The sequence below is a fragment of the Panthera onca genome, chromosome D4, assembly GCF_046562875.1.
Source record: "Panthera onca isolate mPanOnc1 chromosome D4, mPanOnc1 haplotype 2, whole genome shotgun sequence".
Classification (NCBI taxonomy): Eukaryota; Metazoa; Chordata; class Mammalia; order Carnivora; family Felidae; genus Panthera; species Panthera onca.
Genome location: NC_138351.1, coordinates 55589446 through 55615787, shown reverse-complemented (window position 1 = coordinate 55615787; position 26342 = coordinate 55589446). Strand labels below are relative to the sequence as shown.

Here is a 26342-nt window from a genome sequence, read left to right as displayed (position 1 = left end):
TTCCCAAATATTGTACAGTTTGCAACTCTGAATTATTTAACAATAAATAAAAACTTGACAAGCTAAAAAAAAATATTATGAGCGATCACCTTTTTCTTCTTGAAAAACAGGATGTAGAAAAGTAGTCACATAATATTTTTTTCTTGCTCAGTACTTAACCTAATCTTATGTGAAGGTGTGCAACAGAATGAAATGTTGCAATAAACAAATATAAGAACGACAATTCCACACAATTTGTTTTAAAGAAGACTTTCTGAGGCATTTTAAAAGAGGTACTTTAGAAACTCTAGGTGGAAAAACAGGTCATTCTACTTAGGATCCAGTTCTCCCATGCTGTCAGATCTAGGTTTTATATAAGAATGTAAAAGACAAACCTCTGTGAAAATTAGATTAGTGGTTATTATAAAGCACTTATACGAAACAAAAATTGGAAACTCTGCATAATGGATTTTACTTTAAATATACACACGTGTCATATAAGCATGAGGTAAAGAACTATATGCACAGAATTAAATCCAGAAGAATTACAAATTCTCATTCATCCCCAAGATTTTGTCTGGGTATTTCTTGCTTAGCTGTCGTCGTGCGACTACTGTTGATGCATAGATGACATATCCCCAGGAGAGCAATACGATCGCGAGAAGCAACTACAAAAATGCAAGATGGGGAATAAGAGCAAAAAAAAAAAAAAAAGTTACTGTAAGTGGTACTTTTCTCCCTCCCCTCGCCCCAACAGGTTGCCGTGTACGTTGCTAAGGTGGGAATTACAGTGAACAACTGGAATAAAGGGTTCCGGAGGCGAGTACACCCAGCCGCCCTTACGTAAGAAGCGGAAGAGCGTGTCTTCCAGGAAGAGGCGGAGTCGAGGTGAGAGTAAAATCCTTAATACAGGAATGGATTTTAGAGTTTGTGGGCGCTGAAGAAATAGGGGTCCTTCCGCCTGCGGGCCTAGGGAGTCGACACCGTGGAGCCCCGCCAGACTAGGGACCTACCACTGAATAAATCCAGTCCAGGGTGCGGCGACTCACTGGCTTCATGGTAAGGAGGCTGCGGCGTTCAGCGGGAACGGAGGGAAACTGCGGGCCTTAGAGTAACCTCCGGGGCGGCGGCTGCCGAGCGGTGGCGGCCATCTTGCAGCCGGGCATCAGCGCCCGCCCCTCGCCTCCAGGAGCGTTTCCCTTCAGCTGGGCCGGCCTCTTCCGCCCGGAGCTGGGGACAGGCTCACGTGATCTGCGGGCCAGCTTGGGGTGCGGGGAGGGGATGAGATAAAGGAGAAAATGTTGAAAATGGCTTTTTTTTTTTTTTTAGTTAGAGAGATGGGCGTGCCTTAACAACCGGTCTTTCAGTTGCAGTGCTGTATTCATGCAAGATAATGAACCGTCTTGTGCATTTAAAAATTTATTTGAAAAAATAATCCTTATTTTAAATACTACATTGGTTTCTGACGCTGGAGGGATTAACGTTTCCTCCCGCATTTGTTTCCACATGATACAGATAGACGTTCGTGTATTCATCATTGGCTTAAATAAGAGTGTTACCCATTTTTATATAACACAGGGACAAATCGTTATGGGAGTCCCTGTTAATTGAGCCCTTCTGCCAGAAAACAGTCTTTGAGAACTTAGTGGCTTGTGAATGTAAATGATACTTCTAAGAAGAAATAACGTAGCGCGCATTACCTGGCATAATGTACGTGCCGATCAACAAGTGTCTTTTTGAGCGTATGTTATGTGTTTAGAACGGTAGCACATTATCAGATATTAAGCCAAAGACAGCATTTTGTATCTGGGCCGTTGTACCAAGTTTAGCTTGAGAATGTTTGGGACGCTCCCATCTGAGGCCTGTGGGTAGAGTGGAGCAATGGGCCGCTTTAGGCTCAGACGTTGTGTCTATACATCTCAGGTATCACCTAAAGAGCGTTTTAATCCAGATACGGGGAAGGGGAAAAGTGTTCTTTTGAGAAAAAAACGTTACCAGTTTTGGGAAGATTTCAAGGTCCTGTTTTTTTAGGTAATCCCTGTTTATCCTTAGACTGGAGTAGATTTATGAAGACTGCGTAGGACACTGGTTGGGCTCTGGCTTTGGATTCCATTCGAATTCCAGTGTTATTTCCTAGCTGTGCTACCGGAGGCGGTCACTTCACCTCCATATAACTCAGTTCCTTTATGTTTACAACTAGAGGTAATTTTAGTAACTTTTCGCAGAGTTTGGTGAGGTTTAAATGAAACCAAGCTGGTTATCGTGTTTTTCGGGTAAGTTAAATACGAAAATTAAGTAGTGGGCCTGTAACCCCCAGAAACTGGTGATCACAAGAATGACGGTGATAGTAATGATTTGTGCCTGGAAGGATCTCAGAGCTCCCCTTCGGGGAGTGGAGGCGACGATGGGGGAAGGGCCGGGGCTCGGCCGAGAGTTTTTAGGCCCCGCCCTCGGTGCCGGCGCCCTTCTACTGCGCATGCGTTACGCACGCGGGTGTTGTGTTTTGACGCGCGGGGGGCTGCGGAGTGGGTCTCGCTTTCTGCCGCCGCCCCCCAAGCTGCCATTGGTGATGAGCGCTTTACGTCACAGGGGTCGCAGCAGCCGCCGGGGTCTCCGCTGTCTCGCGAGGAGGGTGAAGCGCCCCCGCCTGCTCCCGTTCCTGAGGGCCGGCGGAGAAGTCGTCGAGTACGCCTTCGCGGATCCTGCCGTCATCGACCTAGCTTTTTGGGCCGCCGGGAGCTTGGCACGGGCGCCCCAGCCGGGCCTGCGCCGGCATCCTCCGAGGTGAGAAAGATCCGAAACAATGGGGCGCGGAGGTCGGAAGGGCTGGGCTAGCCGGCGCTCCTGGCCTGGAACGAGGCCCAGGGACCAGGGAGCTGCGATCGGGGCCTGAGGGGCCGTCCGGGCCTCGGCGGGGCGGGGCTCCCGGCGGGCGGGCTGGCGGCTCTGGTGGCGCACCTGTGGATTTGTGCGGGTGGGCGGGGAAGGGTTGCCTTTCCTGGAACCTCTCCCGAGGGGCGCGAGCCTACCGGTGTACTGGAAAAAAGCTTGCTCTTGGGGGCGGGGGGTGGGGGACCCCACACAAAACAAAACGTTCGCGTCTCACTAGTGGCATCGCCACTATCAGAGGTTTTGCCAGAGATTAGGTTCCCTAATCTCTCCGCCTGTCTGTAAAATAGGAGTAAATGTGTTTTAGTTCGTTGTGATTATGTAATGCACGTGGTGCTTATCAGCGATCCTGGCGAGTGGCAGTTCTCACCCCGAGGAAGCCACTATCACCGTGACTATTGGAGTTGTCTGTGCTGTGTTACACATTGTGGGTTGGGCTCGCCTGCCTGTGGTTTTTCCAACCATCCAGTCAGTGCAGCTTTCCTCGTAGGGAGCCGTACTGAGATGAAGCAAACAATGTTTTAAAGGCAAAAGAGAATAGAATTTTTGGTAGGTAATTTTCAAGATTATTTAGAATAAATTAATAGTTATCTGAGATTTAAGTTAATGGTGAAGGTTGGGGTCTTTTTTATTTTTTTAGTCAATGAAATTAAAAGCTTTAGGCAGCCAAAGCAGTAATGCTTACCTGGAGTGAGTGGCTTTAGAAGGAAATGGTTCCCGAGCAGGTTTTTTTTATGGCTGGAATTGGAATTAAAATTCATAGCTTCTGGTCAGTAGATCCTGTAAGATCCATGTGATCCTTGGGAACTGAATTGCAGATCAGAGAGGTACAGTGGTTTTTAAGGTCATAAGAGGTAAGACCCAGATTACTTTTATTTTTATTATTATTTTTTAATGTTTGTTTATTTTTGAGAGAGAGCATGAGCTGGGGGGCAGAGAGAGAGAGGGAGACCCAGAATCTGAAGCAGGTTCCAGGCTCCCAGCTGTCAGCACAGAGCCTGGTGTGGGGCTTGAACTCAGGAACCATGAGATCATGACCTGAGCCAAAGTGGGACTCTTAACTACTGAGCTACCCAGGCACCCCTCCAGATTATTTTTAATATTTGGGGCTTATTCTAGTTCATCTACTTTTCAGGTGGGTACTGTTATTTAACCCATTTTAGAATTGGGAAAATTTGAAGGTTTTGAGAAATAATTTCCTCCAGATCACACCGCTAATAAGTGGCTTTGATTTTCAACCCTGGCTCAACATTAGAATTAATAACATCACTCCCCTATATGTAATCACCATTTTTTAAAATAAACTTAATTTATTTTCAGAGAGAGAAAGAGATTGCATGCACGCACAAACTGGGTAGGGGCAGAGAGGGAGAGAGAGCGAGAGAATTTAAGCAGGAATTCTCTGACTTGGGGCTCGAATTCATGAACCTCAAGATCATGACCTGAACCGAAATGAAGAGTCAGAGCCTTAACTGACTGAGGCACCCAGATGCCCCTAATTAGCACCATTTTTAAATGTCCTGACATAATTTATAGACTCCAGTCTCTCCATTCTTTACCCCCTCTCACTCATTTTCCCTAAGTAATACATACTTGTTAAATATCTGCAATTACCCCAAAATGTGATAGGAAGGATTCTTACCTCTGTTAAGGCCAGTAGATTTGAAGATTTGGGGAAGGTTTGGTTTAATCAGTGTATCCTAAAGGTGGCAAAGTTTATTTAGAATTTGGGAGGCAGTTCTGGAAAAAGGATCAGAAGAATTGATTTCATCTTTAGCCCTGTGGGGAAATTAACTTCAAGTCCCGATTCCTAGAGTGCGAGGACAGAGAAACCTTTATCACAAGGTTCTAGAATCTGAAGCACTAAATCCACCATCAGGTCCACCTTTGCTACCTAAACCCAGAATTTATAAACCTATAAAACTTGATCTGTTTCCTAACCATTCCTGTTTTATGCCTTAATTCGTATTTTTAAAACAGCTTTGTTGAAATAGAATTTATATTCCATCCATAAAGGTCACCTGTTTAAAGTGTATAATCCAGTGGTTTTGGGTATACTTACAGAGTTGTGCAACTATAATTGAACATTTTCATCATCTCAGAAATAAACTTTGTAATCTCTCTCCCTCCCCCAGCAACCACCATAAATTTTCATCCATAGATTTGCCTATTCTGGACATTTCATATGAATGGCATCATGCAACATGTGGTCTTAGCGACTAGTTTTTTTTTTCCCATTTAGCTTAATGAAAATTTTCATCTATATTGTAGCATTTATCAGTGCTTCATCCTTTTTATTGCCCAGTTATATTCCATTGTATGGATATACCACATTTTGTCTTTTCATCAGTTGTTGGGATTGTTTCCACGTTTGAGCTATTGTGACAAATGCTGCTCTGATTATTCACATCCAGGTTTTTGTGTGGACATAGGTTTTCATTTCTCTTGGGTAGGTGTTGAATTCTGGGTCATGTGGTAATTCTATCTCATTTGTATCTCAGCAAATATTTTGGTGAATTAAAAAAAAAAAATAATCTCTACACCCAATTGGAGCTTGAACTCATTACCTCGAGATCAAGAGTCACATGCTCTACTGACTGAGCAAGCCAGGTGCTCCATTAGCAAATGTTTTAATTTCAGCATTAGTGATGTTTTTGAAGGAGTAAATCTCTTATTTGATGATGTACATTCATTGCCATTGTTTGATGTTTCTGGTAACTTCCATTCTTTATATCTAAAGATACTTGAGAAATACAAAACGACTCTTTTCTTTTTGTCTATTGTAAATGACATTACTGATCATTCTTTAGCTTTATGCTGTGCTGTCAAAGTGGTTAACAGGCTTATAAAACTAGGGAAGGGAAGGGAAGACTTAAGATTCCATTTTTTAAAACAAATCCTACTTGATATTTTGTTTTATTTGAACTTCAAGTTTACTACCTACTAATTTCCTTTAATAAATGCATTCAGGGTTGTAATTTTTATGTGAATTGCAAATGTTCAGTAAATACTAAATGTCTGTATTTCCAAGAAATAAACTAAGATACAATGTATTAGCTTTAAATTCACCAGTCTTTTTTAAAAGTCTAGTAATCCCTTTATTACATAGGTGTACAGACTAAAATCTAGAGCTAATTGGATATCTCTAGTTTAGAGTTATTTTTAGGGGAAATTTGCTTTTCAGTCCAGGTTCTCTGTGAACCTCTCCAGTTCTCACTCCATTCTTCATTCCTTCCCCTAGTGCACAGACTCTGATCATAAAAATGTTTATTTTTAGGCTTTTTTTTTTCCTGGGGGAGAATAAAAATGTTAGAAGTAGGGGAAAATGCTGAGAGATTTATGCAATATTAAGGTTTCAGAGTTTAAATATAGTAACAATTAGTACTGTATTATTTATATAGCTCTAAGCAATTTGCAATTCTATGCTGTAGAGTGTTGATTTTTGTATTTCTGGTCTAGAAAATAGAGGACTAGAAATATTTAGATCCCTGGAGAAACATTTGTTCAGCATTAATTGATTTCCTATTAAGTTATGTCTTGGAGAAAGTTAAGATACCCTAGATGAGCAAGTTTAATTTGAAATCTGTGATGAAATAGTTACATTTCACAATCATGGATTTTTGTCATCGGGTTTGTTAGAGTTTGGTATGGCCAGTGTTTAGAAAGTTGTATTGTTTGGCTGACTTGAAAGCAGTTGACTGATGATAGAACTCCCTGTAATAGAGGAGGTGAATAAAGATGAATAATAGGCCCAGGAAACATAAAGGAAGAACCTAGTATTTAATATATATTTAGTGATTAGTATAGAATATAGCTAAAGAGAGATAAGATGATAAAGCCAAAAATATAAGGCACACCAAATTTCAGCTCTGGCAAAATCATTTTGTAAGTTATGGGTCAACATAAACTGATAAATTTAAAGAAAACAAAACTAATCTGTAAGATTTTAGTGATCCTTGTGGGGAAAAAATGAGACTAGAAGCATTATTTCAAGAAACTTTGTGGGTGACTTTGGATTAAATAAAATCTAAGCAAGGCTTTTAGGGGATTCTGTAAGGAGTCAGTGAGGAACTGAAAATAGTAGTGTAACAAATAGTAATAATAATAACAGCTTCTAACGTTTATGCAGTAGTTGCTGTGAGCCAGCAACTACCTTTGAGTGCTTTTACATATTTCATTTAGTCTTCACTAAAAGATACTTTTGTGTGTGTGTGTAAGAATATTCCACTAAAGACTACAGAATTGGTTTAAACTGGTGAACTTTGTGGTATGCAGATTATCTCACGACAGTTATTTTTATTTTTTATTTTTTTGAGAGCATGAGCAAGCGGGGGGAGGGACAGAGGGAGAGAGAATCCCAAGTGGGCTTCATGCCCAGCATGGAACCCCGCTGGGGCTTGATCCCACGACCATGAGATCATGACCTGAGCCAAAACCAAGAGTCGGACGCTTAACTTACTGAGCTACCCAGGTGCCTGTCACTACAGGTATTTTTAAAGGTGCATATCCAATACTTTCCACAAATAAAATAAGTCAGTCTGTGTTGTTCAGGACATTTGTATCAATGATATAAAACCATACATGGAAATAACACCAACTGAGGACTGTGGTGATTTGGGTTTTTGTTTTCTAGAGAGGGATAGGAGAAGATAAGGGATATTTTAGAAAATTTGGAATAACCATGAAAAATGTGAAGTTGTTAAATCTGGGTGGTGGATACATGAGTTCTTGGCAGATTTTCTTTTGTATATATCAAATTTTTTTTAGTTCTCTATTTTTTTTTTTAAGTTTATTTATTTTGAGAGAGAGATTGTGTGTGGGAGAGAGTGAGTCTGGGTAGGGGCAAAGAGAGAGAAGGAGAGAATCCCAAGCAGGCTCTGCGCTGTCAGTGCAGAGCCCCATGCAGGGCTCCATCTCACGAACTATGAGATCATGACCTGAGCTGGAATCCGGAGTAGGATGCTTAACTGACTGAGCCACCCAGGTGCCCCCTGTTAAATTCTCTTGAAAAAGAATAGAAAGTTAGGGGCACCTGGATGGCTCAGTCAGTTAAGCATCTAACTTCGGCTCAGTTCATGATCTTGCAGTTTGTGAGTTGGAGTCCTGCATTGGGCTCAGCGTTAACCATGCAGAGCTTGCTTGGGATTCTCTCTCTCCCTCTGTCTCTGCCCCATGCTTGCTTCTCTCTCTCTCTCTCTCTCTCTCTCTCAAAATAAATAAACTTTAAAACAATTAAAGATAGAATGCTGTATAGTACTTGAAAGCTTACTATATATGATAATGTACCTTTTCTAAAGGGTTTTTATTTTTTTTAAAGTTTTTTTAAATGTTTATTTTTGAGAGAGACAGAGTGTGAGTGGGGGAGGAGCAGAGCAAGAAGGAGACACAGAATCCAAAGCAGGGTCCAGGCTCTGAGCTGTCAGCACCCAGCCTGACGTGGGGCTCAAACCCATGAACTGTGAGATCATGGCCTGAGCCGAAGTCAGACGCTTAACTGACTGAGCCACCCAGGTTCCCCTTTATTTTGTTAATGTTTATATTTTGAGAGAGAGAGAGTGAACACAAGCTTGGAGAGGGGCAGAGAGAGATGGAGACAGAATCTGAAGCAGGCTTCAAGCTGTCAGCACAGAACTGGACGTGGGGCTCGAGCTCACGAGCTGTGAGATCATGACCTGAGCCAAAGTTGGATGCTCAACCAACTGAGCCACCCAGGCGCCCCTCTGAAGGCTTTTTATATCTTCACAAACACTGTGATGCAGGTTCTATTATCACCAATCTAGTCACGCTTGCTAGTGTGGAATCAGAATTCAATTCAGGATTCAAATACCTGACTTTAGTGCTTGTGTTTTAAGTACCATGCTATGCTGCCCTTGCATATTACAAAGATAATGAGCTACTCAACTACTTTCACCAAAGAATGTCTCATAGTCATTATTTGCTTTTTTTTTTTCCAGGTTTAGTTTCTTTTTTATCAGATGACTGATGTATTTTTTTCCCTTTTACAGATAATGGCATCAGCTGCTAAGGAATTTAAAATGGACAACTTTTCACCTAAAGCTGGTACTAGCAAATTGCAACAGACAGTACCAGCTGATGCATCTCCTGATTCTAAGTGTCCTATATGCTTGGATAGATTTGATAATGTGTCTTACTTAGATCGCTGTTTACATAAGTTCTGTTTTCGCTGTGTACAGGAGTGGTCAAAAAACAAAGCTGAATGTCCACTGTGTAAACAGCCCTTTGATTCTATTTTCCATTCTGTGAGGGCAGAAGATGACTTCAAGGAGTATGTCCTGAGGCCTTCGTATAATGGTTCTTTTGCCACCCCTGATGCTCCACGATTTCGCTATCGTACAACTATGACAAATCGAAGTACTTCTGTGTATTCACCTAGTAGTACCGTGAATAGAAGAACAACAACTCCACCAGATAGTGGAGTACTGTTTGAGGGGTTAGGCATTTCAGCAAGACCTAGAAATGGTGAAATTCCTCAACTTATGAGGCAGATTGCAATAAGGAGGCCAACTACTGCAGATGAAAGATCTTTGCGAAAAATTCAAGAACAAGATATTATTAATTTCAGACGAACTCTCTATCGTGCTGGTGCTCGTGTTAGAAATATTGAAGATGGTGGTCGCTGCAGGGATATTTCAGCTGAATTTTTCCGTAGAAATCCGGCTTGCCTTCACAGATTAGTCCCCTGGTTAAAACGTGAACTTACAGTTCTTTTTGGAGCTCATGGATCTTTAGTGAATATTGTCCAGCACATCATCATGAGTAATGTTACTCGCTATGACTTGGAGAGTCGGGAGTTTGTATCTGACTTAAGACCGTTTTTACTTAATCGGACTGAGCATTTTATACATGAATTTATCAGTTTTGCTCGATCTCCCTTTAACATGGCAGCTTTTGACCAGCATGCTAACTATGATTGTCCTGCTCCTTCATATGAAGAAGGTAGCCATTCTGATTCTTCAGTTATAACAATATCTCCAGATGAAGCTGAAACCCAAGAGTTGGATATCAATGTAACCACTGTTAGTCAAGCACCATGGGATGACGAAACTCCAGGGCCATCTTACTCAAGCTCAGAGCAGGTACATGCTGCCATGTCTTCCCTTTTAAATACTTCTGATAGTTCAGATGAAGAACTTGTAGCAGGAAGAGCTACATCTCAGATACAAGGAGTACAAAGTAATGAAGACCTAAATAATGACAGTGATTCTTCTTCAGATAATTGTGTCATTGTTGGGTTTGTTAAACCACTAGCTGAGAGGACCCCAGAACTTGTTGAACTGTCCTCTGATTCTGAGGAGTTAGGCTCTTATGAGAAAATGGAGACAGTGAAGACGCAAGAACAATCTTACAGTTCTGGTGATAGTGATGTTAGTAGATGTTCATCTCCACGCTCTGTCCTTGGAAAGGATGAGCAAATAAATAAAGGTCATTGTGGTTCTGGTAAAAGAATCAAGTCGAAGAAGGAAGAGAAACACTCAACATCATTGTCATCTCCTAGAGACCTGAGCTCATCTATCAGAGGAGACAGAGTATATTCCCCATATAACCGTAGACACAGGAGGAGGGCAAGGTCAAGAAGTTCAGATTCACGTTCCCAGAGTAGAAGTGGGCATGATCAGAAGAATCGTAGAAAGCATCATGGGAAGAAAAGGATGAAAAGCAAAAGATCCAGAAGCAGGGAGAGTAGCAGACCTAGAGGTAGAAGAGACAAAAAGAGATCAAGAACTAGAGATAGCAGCTGGTCAAGAAGAAGCCAGACTCTCTCTCTAAGTAGTGAAAGCACAAGCAGATCAAGATCTCGTAGCAGTGATCATGGTAAAAGAAGATCACGGAGCAGAAATAGAGATCGTTATTACTTAAGAAATAATTATGGAAGCAGATATAAGTGGGAGTACACTTACTATAGTAGAAACAAGGACAGGGATGGCTACGAATCATCATACAGGAGGAGGACTCTGTCCAGAGCTCATTATTCCAGACAATCTTCAAGTCCAGAATTTAGAATTCAGTCCTTTTCTGAAAGAACAAATGCAAGGAAAAAAAATAATCACAGTGAAAGGAAGTATTACTACTATGAAAGGCATAGATCAAGGAGCCTATCTAGTAATAGATCAAAGACTGCATCTACAGGGCCTGATTGGGTAAGAAATGAAAAGCCTGGGGGGAAACGAAAATACAAAACGCGCCATTTGGAGGGTACTAACGAAGTGGCCCAACCTTCTCGTGAATTTGCTTCTAAAGTAAAGGAAAGCCATTACCAAAAATCCTCGTCAAAATTAGATGGAAACCACAAAAATGAGAGTGATAGCTTTTCAGACAGCCGGTCATCAGACAGAGAGACAAAACACAAGAGGAAAAAAAGGAGGACCCGGAGCTTGAGTGTGGAGATAGTTTATGAAGGGAAAGCTACTGATACGACTAGACACCATAAAAAGAAAAAGAAGAAGCACAAGAAGAAGCATAAGAAGCATCATGGGGACAATGCTTCACGCTCACCAGTTGTAATTACCATTGACAGTGATAGTGATAAGGATTCTGAAGTAAAGGAGGATACAGAATGCGATAATAGTGGTCCTCAAGACTCTTTACAAAGTGAGTTTTTGCCTCCTCCCTTCGAACCATTTGAAGCTAAAGATGTAGTTACAATAGAAGATGAATTTGGCATCCTAGACACGGAGTGTAATACTACCATGCTTAATAACAACTTGAATAATGCCAACAAAACTGTGGATAATATTCCATCCCAGGCAGCTTCAGTTGAACAAACTCTTGATGTAAGAGAAGAGAGTACCTTTGCCTCTGATTTGGAGAACCAGCCCAGTAATGTCTCTATTCAAACTGAGCCATCAAGGCAATTGCCATCTCCACGGACATCATTAATGTCAGTGTCTCTTGGGAGAGACCGTGATATGTCTTAAAACTGCCAAAGCATCTCATTGAGAATTCTGATGGAAAACAAAAACAACAGTTAACAGTTTCATCTGCTGCAGTCTATTTAAAGATGACTTTTGGTGAAAACTCTTTTCCCCCTTAAAAATATTTTAAGTGATTTTTTTTGTGTTAAAAATTTGTAAAAATCATTATTTGTTCAAAAAGTATGTATGTCCCACCCTCAGAGATATGCACTTTTAAGTGAGGAAAATGATATTGCTAGCAGTTTATTTAAAACTTGGGGTCCTTTTTAAATAAAAAAAAATATAAATTTTAGAAGTTATTTCATAAAGCCATATGGTATCAACATATTTTTAAAGTAGTCAATGAGTATTTTTGAATTTTTTTTTTTGAGAGTTATTCTGGAAATGTGTTATAAGCTAGGAGAATCCCTTTGGACAGTCTTTATTTTTCTTCTTAAAACTTTGTATGATTCAAAACCATTTCTTCAGGTTAAATTAAGGCATTTTAATCTGCACAGTTTAGACATCTGCCAAAAGAAAATTTAAATATTTCCTTTATATACTTGTTTATCTGGACTGCCAGTAAAACAGATGTGTATTCGACAAAATAAAAAATAAAACAGTAACACTTTACAAGAATCCAGAAATTTTTCTATGTAGTATTGCCTTTTTTTTTGTTTTTGTTTTTTAATTTTAGTAGCGCTAAAATCTTGAAAATAGTTAAGGATATACTTGTTATAAATAGTAAATTTTAGATGATCTGCATTTAATTTCACAGTTTTAATTAGTTCTTTGATTATAAGGAATATCATACTTGTTTTCTGTCTTCAGTAAAATGCAGTTATGTAGCATTTAGCCTATTAAAAACAAAATACCCTTGCCAAACTTCTACATTGGTAGTTCTTGTATGCAAAGTAGTCATGTTTATGTTTTATCCTGTTTTAGAGATGATAAAATAAATTGCTCTCTGTCTAGCCTGATGTAAGATTGCCAGGGAAGAACAGAATTTGGATTAAATCTAATTTAGTAGCCTTCAGCTTGCCTTGTTACCGTATTCATTCATTGTTCAACAGAAGTTGGAATGCCTGCTGGGTGGCAGGTTCTATGTTTTATGTTTTTAGGGTTTCAGTGATAGAACAAAGTAGATATGATCTCTGTCCTTGGGGGACATATATGTAAACATTAAAAACCATAAATTCTCAGAAGAGAAAACATAATTTCCTATAAGAGCACACAGTGGGGGCCTAATTTCATGTGGAAGTGATAGCTGAATTGAAATTGAGAAAACAAGTAGCTGTTAGCTAGGAGTAGAGTTGTTCTTCGCAAAGGAAAAAATGTCCAAAGATCCAAAGGCAGAAGCATACTGCAAGAACTAAAAGTAGGCAAAATTAGCCAAAGGACAAGGTGGGACCAAGCTTTGTAGGTCATTTTTGTATTTGTTATAAGGGCGATAGGAAATTCTTTTAAAATGACAATCTAAAATTGATGTTGGCAATTTTTAGTAAGCTCAGACACTGAGACTGAGAAATTTTGGGAAGACCATAGTTGATCAAGGAATATACTTTGAAATTATGACATGATTTTGTAGTTTTCTCAAGTATTAAAGACAATGCTATTTTATTTCATTTTTTAATTTTATGTGGTATTTGTATACATTTAGTGAAAACCTATCAATGTTTTTAAACACCTAAAGCTCATCTTAACACATGGCACCATCACATCATCCTCTTAGGTGTTCAGGCCAAAAATTTCCCAGTCTTTGTTTCTCCTCCTTCTCTCATTCAATCCCCAAATCCTGGCCAGTAAGTATTTCTAATGTGTCTATACCATTATCCAACCTAGGCAGCCATAATCTCTCACTTGTGCTATTATAATGGGTCTGCCTGTATCCATTGTTGCTCTACAGCTACACCCCCCCCCCCCCCCCCGCCTCCATCCATTCCTGATGTTAGCATTCAAAAAAAGTTAAAAAAAAAATTTTTTTTTGTTTTTGTTTCATTCCCATATTTAAAATCCTTCAGGAAATTTCTGTTATTCTTAGGATACTTAAAAAAAGCAAGCAAAAATCCAGCATAATATGCCTCTGCTTCATCAGATTCTGGTCCACCTTCAGCTTTCCTCTCCCCTCATTTGCTCTGGCCACCTTAGCCTGTTTCAGGTCTATCGAGGGGCTGCTGCTTACTAATGCAGAGCCTTCATATGTGGATTTTTCTTCTGCTAGGAACTGAATTTCATCTGTGTTAAAGGAGGCTTCTGCTAACGTGTACCCTTTTCCATTATTTCCCCTCAAACTTGCTCTCATAATAACCCTGGACTCTGTAGTAATTGATTACAGAGTGTTTTACCAATCTGCAAGTTTTTTGGCGACTGTATGTATGTGTACTGGTAAATCCCTTCTCTTTCGTTTCATATAAGAAGTACTTAACAGCACTTGATGGATAACTAGGTGCTAGAGATGTTTAAAATTGGCTAAGACCTCCTTTCTCCTTTCAGGGGGCTCTGCTATCTGTCAGCTTTTAGCCTAATCCTGTGTTCTTTAACCTGTTCATCTGAATTCATTGTCCATGAGACATTTTATTTTACCTCAGGTTTTTAGTGTTTTTAGTGTTTTTGTGACTTCTGGGACTTTAACGGGAATGCAGCCTAACATTTGCACTTGGTTGTTCATCAATCTTCAGATTGACAACAGGAAAACTTTATTCCCAGTTTCAGTAAGCTCTGTGGGAGCCAATCCAAGGCCCTCACCAACCCATCTAATCTGTAATAATGGTCTGTGCATACAAAAGGCAACAACAGTTTACTCAAGGTAAACTGACAGCCCATTCTTACTGGGAATTGTTCTATCATGGGGAATAATTACAGTTCCCTGTCAGTGGGTATGGATGCCTTTAGTCGGTCAGTACACCCTGTATTAAAAATTTTTCAGAAGGTTCTTCAGGATACCAGAAACCATGTATGAGCTGGTTTGAGTTGTGGCCACCCCACTGTCCCCACCAATGGGGGCAAAGGATGGGAAGTAGAGGGAGAGGTTTCTCTTCACAAACCAGATTTTTTTCAGAATTCTGAGCATGGGTGCATTTCTAACATTAAGCTCGTTAAGCTACGTACAATTGAAATGTTAACTGACTAAATTAATGTAGCTATTACTGAGACCAGAGTTTATATGGTATGACCCCTTTAACTGCAAGGAATAAGTTCCAAGATCCCTCTGGATGCCTGAAACTGAATAGTACTGAACCCTGTATGTACTGGTTTTTTCTATACATACATATCTGTGATAAAGTTTAATTTATAAATTAGGTGAAGTAAGAAATTAACGACAGCAATAATAGAATTGGACAATTAATATACTGCAATAAAAGTTATGTGAATGTCTCTCAAAATAACTTGTACTCATCCTTGTGATGATGTGAGGTGGTAAAATGCCTACATGATGAGATAAATGAGGTGAATGACAAAGGCATTGTTATGTAGCCTTAGGCTACTGTTGACCTAGGATACTTTAAAAGGCAGATCATCTGCTTCCAAATCCTAGTTGACTGTGGATAACCAACATGAAAAGCAAAATTGCAGGTGAGTGGGGGGGGGGGGGGGGGGGGCACTACTATATGGATATGTCCACTGGTGCCTTTAGGAAAACCCACATGGGAAGCGAAATCATAATCATTGTGTATGTAGCCTAACTCTCAAAAGGTTCAGAAAGAATGCTACATATGTAGACAGAGAAAATGATAAATTGTGGCAAAGTGTTAAAAAATGAGAGTAAAAAGGAAGTCTTTAAACTATTTTTGTATTTCTGTAGGTTTAAAATAATTTCAAAACGTTAATAAAATTGCCTCTGTAGGCCTGCTAGGTTACCTGTATGAGTGTGTTAGAGTTTTCAGCCACATATACTTGGCAAAAGGAAAAAAAGTCACAGGCGAACATGCAGTAACTATTAAAGCCACTTTGTGAGAAAGAACCAGTCACTAGAAGTATTGTGGTCCCATTTATAATCCTGGGCCTGTTGAGATAAGGATCTTAGTCTGAGATACATGGTTAACTGCTCTTGATCCCATGCTCAGAAGCAAGTGTGTGAGGGGTATAAAAACAAAGGTGAGGTGTTTTTTAAGTTTATTATTTATTTTGAGAGAGCATGAGCAGGGGAGGGGCAGAGGGGGGAGAGAGAATCCCGTTGCAGGGGTCAAACTGATGAAACAATGAGACCACCTGAGCCAAAACCCAAGAGTTGGACGCTTAACTGACCAAGCCACCCAGGGGCCCCAAGAGAGGTTTTTGTTTGTTTGTTTTGTAATTTAGGATAGAGGGAAGACAAGCTTTCTGAAAAGGAGACCCTGGAATAGGAAAAAAAAAGTAAAGGAGAGGTAACTGATGGAGCAGAGTTCCTGAATGGCAGAGCAGAGCACAGGTAAGTGAATTGGTAATGGGTAGAAGCAGAGGCAAGTCTTACTGTGAAATGACAGAAGGAGGTAATGCACAAAGAAATACTCATGAGCAAGATGCACTGAGATGAGGTTATTAACACTTGTAAAGCCTCTCTCCATGAAGTAGGAAGTAATGCCAACTTCTGAGAAATATGGGTCGTGAGTAAGATTGGACTTGAGAAGAGGAATGAGAAAATGCTGTTGTATAGTATGTGTTTGGTGAGTGAATAAATAGATGGTTCATGGTTGAAGTTCTGAATGTGACTAGTAAAAGGGAGGCAAGGGAGTTGAGATATTGGTGAGTATAGTTGAATTGATGCATTCTGGCTTCTGGGCTGTGTAGGAAAGGTGAAGCTAGGTCACCATTATATGTAAAGAACAGGGAGATAACAAAGAATTTGTTTTCCAGTGAGGTTCAAGTAGATACAGTGGAGGAAGGAATAAGACAAAAAGTATTTTAGACCGTGCCTAATGCTAGGGATGTTTGGAAGTAACTAGAATGGGTGGAGGTAGAGGTGAAGGTGATTGGAACTGAGGGTGGTGATCAATGTGGCTGGAAGTATCCTTTACATGGAAGATACTGTGGGTGATGGCAGAAGATCAAGGATGGAGAAGGAAATGGTAGTTGTGTCATGGATATTATATCTTGTACTTTAAACTATGCTTGAGTTCCACTAGAGCAGCTGGCATGTGTACAAAGAAGATAATGAAAACTTGGTAAATAGTTATTTCCTCATTCTGAGTTTTTAGTCAATACCTGAATCACTTAGGTATTAGAAAACATTAAGTGCGAAAGGGCCATTTAAAAAAGTACAGTAAGATTGGTTGTTAAAATGTGAAAATTAGGAAATTCTCACTTTACCTGCACGTGGGGGAATGGTAAATCCATTGGATCTGTGCCTGAGAAAAGCAAGAGGCAAGGAAAATGGAAGTTGAGTTAGGCCAAGGTCTGAGTCCATAAATTCATCCCTGTAAAGCATTAGATGATATGCTTTTGTACAGACACAAGGGGGCAGAATTAGATCTCTAGTATTTGTTTCTCTGCATGACCATCTGCACTTTAAATAGGTAAACCATTCTCAAGCACAAGGATACCTCTTTGGACTTACGTCTGTAAAATTCATTTATTCACCAAATGCTGAGTACATATGGTCTGAGTCTATGCTAAATGCTAGAGGTGTAACAATGAATAGGGTGGAACCAACAGAAATGTTAAAGAAGGTGGGAATGGAACGATTAGATTTGTTTTCAAACAACTAGCAGTAATGTAGAAGAACGTTTGGAGTGGGAAAACCTCGATGAAAGACTGCTTAAGGAGCTCTTTTCAATAGCTCAAACCAGAAGTCAGAAGGGCCTTTAGAAAAACAACAGGGATTCAGTGGAGAGGCTGGATTCAATCAATTTCTGAGGTAGATTAGACAAAATTTGGGTACCATGTACATGAGGATGGGCTGTAAGGAGAGGGAAAAGTCTGGTATGATGAGATTTCCGCCCCCCTCCCCACCACCCCGTGTGAGAATTAGGAGATAGAGGAATAGGGATAGTTGGGGAAGACAATGAGTTCAGTTTGAGACTGAGCAGCCTAGAGCTGCACTGTCCAATATAGTAGCTACTAGGCACATGTGGGTATTGATCACTTGAAATGTGGCTAGTAAAACTGAGGAACTGAATTTTAAGTGGTGTTTAGTGAGGCTCATGGCTGCCATATTGGCCAATATAGGTAGAGAACATTTCCATCATCACAGAAAATTCTTTTGGGACACCCTGGGGGACATCTGGACAGATGAAGATTTCCAGTGGGTACCTGGAAATAGGAGTGTGAATCTTGGAGGAGAGATGGGGACTAGGGAGGTGATTTAGGAGTTACTGGGAAACTAGGGTGGGTGTACTAGAGAGGTTGTAGAAGTGGATGAGTTCTCTCAGAGAGTAGAAAAACAAGAAAAGCAGGCATAAGTGAAAATTCTAGAGAATACAACATTAAGGAGGCTGGCAAAAGAAGAAAAGGTTTTCAAAAGAGACCAAGAAGTATATGTACCCGTAGTCCCATATACTTGTCTCTTCAATTTTATGTTGTATATCTTGTATCAGAGGCAGTGCCCTGCATGCAGTAGGGTATAAACAGAATTTCCAAGAGGTTAATTTTATTTTTAAGGTCTTGGGAGTTACCTTCATGTGGTCATTGAATCAGGGAATTCTGTTCTGGGTGGGGCAGATTAGGCCACCTCCAAAGATATCTAATACCATTTTTAGAATACAGGACTAGGAAGTATAATCTTTTGACCTTACTCTACCCATCACCCTCCTTCTCTATACTTCCCTTCATGCTCAGCTATGATTTTCTGGATTATGTTTAAATCATTCCCTTACAATAACCTCTTTCTAGCCCTTCTGTCTTCGTTCACTTAGTTTAGGGGTGAGCAACTTTTTCCTGTAAAGGGCCAGATGTACTCTATGTTGTATAGTCTTTTTTTTTTTTTTTTTTGTAACTCTGAAGATGTTAAAACAATTTTCAGCTTGTGGCCTCTTTAAAAACAAGTCACATGCCAAATCTGTCCTGCAATAGTTTGCTAACCTGTTACCTAGCAAGACCTCCATCTGGATGAACCCAGCTCTTCGGTTGTGCCTACATGCATCCTCTTGAGTGTTTTTGAAGGAAATTAGGAACTGCAGGTTGGTGTCACCATAAGAACACAATCCCAAGTGGACAAGTTTCTTTAGTGTTCTTGCTCATTGGTATAATGGGTATAGTTCACACCTTTTACTTTCTCAAACCTTCCACTTGTCTCTACCGCAGGCTTTCCATAGTGGCTGGGCAGTTCTGACCAGTGCCAGGTTTAGGCAAACACAAACCCTATCTGCTCACCAAAACAATACCCCTCTAGCATGTTAGTAGAGACATTGCCCACCCATTTGGTCTTGACTGGTTTGTTCGTCTGTCCTCAGCCAACTGGGTGGCCTGCTGATCCAGGATGGCCTCATCTGGGATTATTGGACTCTGTGTAGTCATCTTCCAGCACATTAGCCTGAGCTTGTTTACCTGGTGGTCACAGGGGTCTGAGAGAGAGAGAAGTGTGGAGTCTCAAGACCTGGGCTCAGAATTGACATCATCATTTCCTCTTTTTTTTTTTTTCTCCCTATAGTAAGTCCTAAGACCAAACTGATTGTAGGGGAAGGAAAAGAGACCAGTATTGATGGGAGGAGCTACAAAGTTACATTGTAAGAGGTATAAGTATTGGGAAAAGTGAAGAATTGTAACTTTTGCATCCAACCTACCATAGCATCCAGGTTTGCTCCACTCAATGGAGAAAGCCCTCTTCATCTAGGCTTTTAGTCCTCACACTTATGTGTGCATCTGTAGCATGTGGAAGGTTTGTTAAAACATATTGCTGGGGCCCACACCTTCAAAATGTCTGGGATGCCAAGAATTTGCTTTTCTAACAGGTTTCCAGGTGGTTCTGATGTTACTGGCTGGCAGACCACAGTTGGAGAACCACTGTTCTGGGACATACACCCTCTGCACGTGCTGTGGATTTCACTTACCTCACTTTAACAGGAATTTTGATTTTTTAAATTATCCTCTTTTTTCCTGTATCTCCTGCTTTTTAGTTCCTTAGCTACATGTTACTTAGTTACTTTGCTACTCAGAACGAGGTCTGTGGACCAGCAATATCAGCATCACCAGTGTCAGCTTCTTAGAAATGCAGAATCTCAGACTTACTAGGTCAGAATCAGTACTTTAATAAGACCTGTGAGTGATTCTTGTGCATTCGTGTTTGAGAAGCACTGCCTGTGGATCATTCTCATCAGCAAGCGAGTATGTTCTTGATTTCCTCCTACAAGCCTTCCTGTCTTCCAACGTCCCATGCTAATAGATGGCACCCCCATTCATGCAGCTGCTCAGGCTAAAGAGGAATTTTCCTTGACTTGTTTCTCACATATCCCACATTCAGTTCATGGCCACACTTTACCACTTCCACAGCTTTGCTCCTAATCCAGGATGCCATGATCTCTCACTTGGACTAGTGCTGGTGCCAGCTTCTTACCTGGTCAGTAGGCTTCCACCTGTCTCCCTGCAGCTTGTTTTCTTCCAGTCAACCACAGTGAGCCTTTAAAAACAGGTCTTGTTATAACCCCCAAATCCTGCAATGGTTCTGCATCATATTTAAAATCAAAACCCAAACTGGGGTGTCTGGGTGATTCAGTTGGCTGAGCATCCAACTCTTGGTTTCAGCTTAGGTTGTGATCTCGCAGTTTGTGGGATCAAGCCTCGCTGACAGCTTGGAGCTTGCTTGGGATTCTCTTTCTCCTCCTCTCTCAGCCCTTCCCCTGCTTGTGCTCTCTCTCCCCAAATAAATAAACTTAAAAAAATCAAAACCAAAGTCATTGTGGTCTGTCAGGCTGTATGTGAACTGCCTTGGCCACCTCTCTTCTCTCTTTCCCCAGCCCACTTTATTCTAGTGACTCTTCTCCCCTTCTTTTCTTTTGCAGACCTGGTTCACCCCTGTTTGTTTGTACTATGTGGTTTTTTTTTTTTTTTTTTTTTTTTTTTTTTTTTCTCTTTGCACTTTGTTTTAGAATGCTCTTCACCCAAATGGCATGCTATCTCACTTAGGTCTTCCTTGAGTCACTCATCTAATATAAGCAGCCCTCATTACTGTTTATTCCCTTATCTTGCTTTATTTCTCCTTCCTGAACTTGTTGTTACCTAACATCTTTCTTTCACGGTAGAATACGATACGTTTTAAACCTGTCTTCTTCATTTTAGTCTTGGTGCTACCATTCTCCTAGTTGCTCAAGCCAATGCCTGGAATGTAGCCTTGATTTTTTTTCCCCTCTTCCTTTCCCACTTCCTTCACTCAATCCTATGTCTAAAGTATATCTGGAACTTTTCATTTCTTATACTCTGCATTGCCACTGTCCTCATCTTTGCTCTCATCCTCTCTTGAGTCAGCTCCCATCGATCTACCCATTCCACATAGGAGCCAGAGAGAAAGTCTTTTAAAAAATGTCATCAAATTATGTTACTCCTTGCTTAAAATCCTGCAATGTGTTCCCATTGTACTTTATTCTTTGCCTTACAAGGCCCTTTCACCAATTCAGTAACACTCCATGCCATTTATCCCTTGTTCAAGAAATTCCTGATACAAATCACTTTTTCTCTTTGACTCATTTGTGCTTTCTGTCCCTTTGTATGGAATTCCCCCCCTTCCTATTTTTTTGAATAATTCATTCCTTCTCATTCTTAAGGACTCAGCTGAAGTGTGACCTACCTAGAAAGACCTACCACTGCATTAAAACAGTTTTTTTCAATCTCCTTTATTTTCTATCTCATGACTCTATTTGCTTTCTTAATATTTCACATTTGCTTGAAAGACACCTTTAAGAAAATGAAATGGTAAGTCACAGACTAGGAGAAAATATTTGAAGTACATATATTTGACAATGGGCTTATATCTAGAATAAATAACTTATAAGTTCATAATACAAAGAAAACCCAATCAGGCAAAGGATGGAAACAAATGCCTCACAAAGGAAGATATGTAAATGGCCAACAGGTACATGCAAATGTGCTCACATCATTAACTATTTGAGGAGTTAAAACTACAATAATACACTATTTCACATTGACCAAGATGGCAAATTGACCCATGTGTAGCCACTGGAGCTCTCTGACTCTACTGGTGGGAATGCAAAATAGTACATACAGTTTGGGAAACAGGTGGGAGATACGTGTTAGGTTAAACATGCAGGTAGGACCTACACAACCTGGGGGAAGCAGTTAACACTCATACACATTTTCCAAAACTCAGTGAATCATACATTTAAAATCTGTGCATTTATTGAATCTAAACTTTACTGCTATAAAAGAAAAATGAAAAAAAAAAAAGTTCCCAGGGATCCTCCTCCGTCCCTCTGGGCGAGCGAGCACTTGCAGGTTGGCTAACGTCAGGAAAATGCGGTCAGGGAGGCGGGGACCTGGGGCAGCCCAGCTTCCGCGAGCCGCCAAGCCCTGGCCCGTTCGCCGCTAGTTGTGGTTTCGGTTTCCATTTCCCTTCTGCAGTTTAGGTTCCCCGGCGGCTCCGCCTCTCCGCTGGGCCAGTACACCCTCTCAGAAAATCCCTCCTGGACGGCCGCTGGGCTTTAAAGGGAGTGGGGCACCGGTGAGGTAGGACCTCGCGGGGAGCTGAGCCACCGGGATGACGGCGGAGGAGAGGAGGAATCTGCGCGCCTTCCAGGACTATGTCATCAAGATTCTGGACCCTACCTATATCCTGAGCTACATGTCGCCCTGGTTTAAGGACGGTGAGTGGTCCCCAGCGGCCCGAGTCCCTTGAAGCAAGGAAACAGTTTAGGACTTGTTTTTCCCGTGCTTTTTCCTTTCTTTTAATCAATACAAGTAGCCTGCTAGGAACCCGGGTGTTGAGGCAAGATCCCTAAAGCATTTTTTAAAATTATTTTATTTTTTAAATTTTATTTAAATCTAAGTTAACATAGTGCACTAATGATTTCAGGAGTAGAATTTTTTTTTTATATTTTTTTATTTTTTATTTTTTTTAATGTTTATTTATTTATTTTTTTAATATATGAAATTTACTGGCAAATTGGTTTCCATACAACACCCAGTGCTCATCCCAAAAGGTGCCCTCCTCAATACCCATCACCCACCCTACCCTCCCTCCCACCCCCCATCAACCCTCAGTTTGTTCTCAGTTTTTAACAGTCTCTTATGCTTTGGCTCTCTCCCACTCTAACCTCTTTTTTTTTTTTTTTTTTTTTTTTCCTTCCCCTCCCCCATGGGTTTCTGTTACCTTTCTCAGGATCCACATAAGAGTGAAACCATATGGGATCTGTCTTTCTCTGTATGGCTTATTTCACTTAGCATCACACTCTCCAGTTCCATCCACGTTGCTACAAAAGGCCATATTTCATTTTTTCTCATTGCCACGTAGTATTCCATTGTGTATATAAACCACAATTTCTTTATCCATTCATCAGTTGATGGACATTTAGGCTCTTTCCATAATTTGGCTATTGTTGAGAGTGCTGCTATAAACATTGGGGTACAAGTGTCCCTATGCATCAGTACTCCTGTATCCCTTGGATAAATTCCTAGCAGTACTATTGCTGGGTCATAGGGTAGGTCTATTTTTAATTTTCTGAGGAACCTCCACACTGCTTTCCAGAGCGGCTGCACCAATTTGCATTCCCACCAACAGTGCAAGAGGGTTCCCGTTTCTCCACATCCTCTCCAGCATCTATAGTCTCCTGATTTGTTCATTTTGGCCACTCTGACTGGCGTGAGGTGGTATCTGAGTGTGGTTTTGATTTGTATTTCCCTGATAAGGAGCGACGTTGAACATCTTTTCATGTGCCTGTTGGCCATCCGGATGTCTTCTTTAGAGAAGTGTCTATTCATGTTTTCTGCCCATTTCTCCACTGGGTTATTTGTTTTTCGGGGGTGGAGTTTGGTGAGCTCTTTATAGATTTTGGATATTAGCCCTTTGTCCGATATGTCATTTGCAAATATCTTTTCCCATTCCGTTGGTTGCCTTTTCGTTTTGTTGGTTGTTTCCTTTGCTGTGCAGAAGCTTTTTATCTTCATAAGGTCCCAGTAATTCACTTTTGCTTTTAATTCCCTTGCCTTTGGGGATGTGTCGAGTAAGAGATTGCTACGGCTGAGGTCAGAGAGGTCTTTTTCTGCTTTCTCCTCTAAGGTTTTGATGGTTTCCTGTCTCACATTCAGGTCCTTTATCCATTTTGAGTTTATTTTTGTGAATGGTGTGAGAAAGTGGTCTAGTTTCAACCTTCTGCATGTTGCTGTCCAGTTCTCCCAGCACCATTTGTTAAAGAGACTGTCTTTTTTCCATTGGATGTTCTTTCCTGCTTTGTCAAAGATGAGTTGGCCATACGTTTGTGGGTGTAGTTCTGGGGTTTCTATTCTATTCCATTGGTCTATGTGTCTGTTTTTGTGCCAATACCATGCTGTCTTGATGATGACAGCTTTGTAGTAGAGGCTAAAGTCTGGGATTGTGATGCCTCCTGCTTTGGTCTTCTTCTTCAAAATTACTTTGGCTATTCGGGGCCTTTTGTGGTTCCATATGAATTTTAGGATTGCTTGTTCTAGTTTCGAGAAGAATGCTGGTGCAGTTTTGATTGGGATTGCATTGAATGTGTAGATAGCTTTGGGTAGTATTGACATTTTGACAATATTTATTCTTCCAGTCCATGAGCAGGGAATGTCTTTCCATTTCTTTATATCTTCTTCAATTACCTTCATAAGCTTTCTATAGTTTTCAGCGTACAGATCTTTTACATCTTTGGTTAGATTTATTCCTAGGTATTTTATGCTTCTTGGTGCAATTGTGAATGGGATCAGTTTCTTTATTTGTCTCTGTTGCTTCATTGTTAGTGTATAAGAATGCAACTGATTTCTGTACATTGATTTTGTATCCTGCAACTTTGCTGAATTCATGTATCAGTTCTAGCAGACTTTTGGTGGAGTCTATCGGATTTTCCATGTATAATATCATGTCATCTGCAAAAAGCGAAAGCTTGACCTCATCTTTGCCAATTTTGATGCCTTTGATTTCCTTTTGTTGTCTGATTGCTGAAGCTAGAACTTCCAGCACTATGTTAAACAACAGCGGTGAGAGTGGGCATCCCTGTCGTGTTCCTGATCTCAGGGAAAAAGCTCTCAGTTTTTCCCCGTTGAGGATGATGTTAGCTGTGGGCTTTTCATAAATGGCTTTTATGATCTTTAAGTATGTTCCTTCTATCCCGACTTTCTCAAGGGTTTTTATTAAGAAAGGGTGCTGGATTTTGTCAAAGGCCTTTTCTGCATCGATTGACAGGATCATATGGTTCTTCTCTTTTTTTTTTGTTAACGTGATGTATCATGTTGATTGATTTGCGAATGTTGAACCAGCCCTGCATCCCAGGAATGAATCCCACTTGATCATGGTGAATAATTCTTTTTATATACTGTTGAATTCGATTTGCTAGTATCTTATTGAGAATTTTTGCATCCATATTCATCAGGGATATTGGCCTGTAGTTCTCTTTTTTTACTGGGTCTCTGTCTGGTTTAGGAATCAAAGTAATACTGGCTTCATAGAATGAGTCTGGAAGTTTTCCTTCCCTTTCTATTTCTTGGAATAGCTTGAGAAGGATAGGTATTATCTCTGCTTTAAACGTCTGGTAGAACTCTCCTGGGAAGCCATCTGGTCCTGGACTCTTATTTGTTGGGAGATTTTTGATAACCGATTCAATTTCTTCGCTGGTTATGGGTCTGTTCAAGCTTTCTATTTCCTCCTGATTGAGTTTTGGAAGAGTGTGGGTGTTTAGAAATTTGTCCATTTCTTCCAGGTTGTCCAATTTGTTGGCATATAATTTTTCATAGTATTCCCTGATAATTGTTTGTATCTCTGAGGGATTGGTTGTAATCATTCCATTTTCATTCATGATTTTATCTATTTGGGTCATCTCCCTTTTCTTTTTGAGAAGCCTGGCTAGAGGTTTGTCAATTTTGTTAATTTTTTCAAAAAACCAACTCTTGGTTTCGTTGATCTGCTCTACAGTTTTTTTAGATTCTATATTGTTTATTTCTGCTCTGATCTTTATTATTTCTCTTCTTCTGCTGGGTTTAGGCTGCCTTTGCTGTTCTGCTTCTATTTCCTTTAGGTGTGCTGTTAGATTTTGTATTTGGGATTTTTCTTGTTTCTTGAGATAGGCCTGGATTGCAATGTATTTTCAGGAGTAGAATTTGATGATTCACTTACATATAACACCCAGTGCTCATCCCAACAAGTGCCCTCATTAATGCCCATCACTGATTTAGCCCATCCTCCCACCCAACACCCCTCCAGCAACCCTCAGTTTGGTCTCTGTATTTAAGAGTCTCTTACGGTTTGCCTTCTTCTCTGTTTTTATCTTATTTTTCCTTCCCTTGTCCTAGGTTCATCTGTTTTGCTTCTTAAATTGCCATCACATTTTAGACTAGAAATTGCTAGGAGGAGCCTTTGGAAGTTCAGGTGGGGAACTGAGTCCCAGAGAAGTGCTATGACTTGTGTAGGGGTGCATGTCTAGTCAGGTTCAAAGCTGGATAAACCAATCATTGTCCACTTCATGTATTTCCTTT

The 26342-nt window shown here is 40.5% G+C and overlaps 3 protein-coding genes across 6 annotated transcripts in view; 2 read left to right on the top strand and 1 right to left on the bottom strand.

Annotated features, from left to right (window-relative positions):
- Positions 1–432: 432 nt before the first annotated feature.
- TZMP1 (transition zone microprotein 1) lies at positions 433–1179 on the bottom strand. The gene is made up of 2 exons (XM_060609531.3): positions 993–1179; positions 433–647 (listed from the first exon to the last, which is right to left on the bottom strand). The coding sequence occupies exons 1-2, from the start codon at positions 1035–1037 to the stop codon at positions 525–527; spliced, it is 168 nt and encodes a 55-aa protein (XP_060465514.1). The 5' UTR covers positions 1038–1179; the 3' UTR covers positions 433–524.
- On the top strand, positions 695–12816 carry TOPORS (TOP1 binding arginine/serine rich protein, E3 ubiquitin ligase). Its single transcript, XM_060609528.3, has 3 exons — positions 695–1038; positions 2569–2763; positions 8874–12816. The coding sequence occupies exons 1-3, from the start codon at positions 1036–1038 to the stop codon at positions 11802–11804; spliced, it is 3129 nt and encodes a 1042-aa protein (XP_060465511.2). The 5' UTR covers positions 695–1035; the 3' UTR covers positions 11805–12816.
- A 9439-nt stretch (positions 12817–22255) lies between these two features.
- RIGI (RNA sensor RIG-I) overlaps positions 22256–26342 on the top strand; it is a 45523-nt gene continuing 41436 nt past the window's right edge. For 2 of the 4 annotated variants that reach the window (XR_009603018.3, XM_060609532.3), the window contains exon 1: positions 22261–22507. Coding sequence is in view for 3 of the 4 variants with exons in the window: in XM_060609532.3 (XP_060465515.2) it covers positions 22402–22507 (106 nt within the window). In the remaining variant the exon portion in view is untranslated. Of the gene's footprint in view, positions 22508–26342 lie in introns of all 4 variants that reach the window. The other 2 variants (XM_060609535.3, XM_060609533.3) reach the window with 2 other exon arrangements.

Bases quoted from the DNA above. Each gene is read 5' to 3' on its own strand.
- TOPORS (XM_060609528.3), top strand. The intron at 2,764-8,873 runs GTGAGAAAGATC...TCCCTTTTACAG, and splicing joins CTGCGCCGGCATCCTCCGAG to ATAATGGCATCAGCTGCTAA.
- TZMP1 (XM_060609531.3), bottom strand. From the start codon at position 1,037: ATGAAGCCAGTGAGTCGCCGCACCCTGGACTGGATTTATTCAGTG. The intron at 648-992 runs GTAGGTCCCTAG...GCATTTTTGTAG, and splicing joins TGGACTGGATTTATTCAGTG to TTGCTTCTCGCGATCGTATT.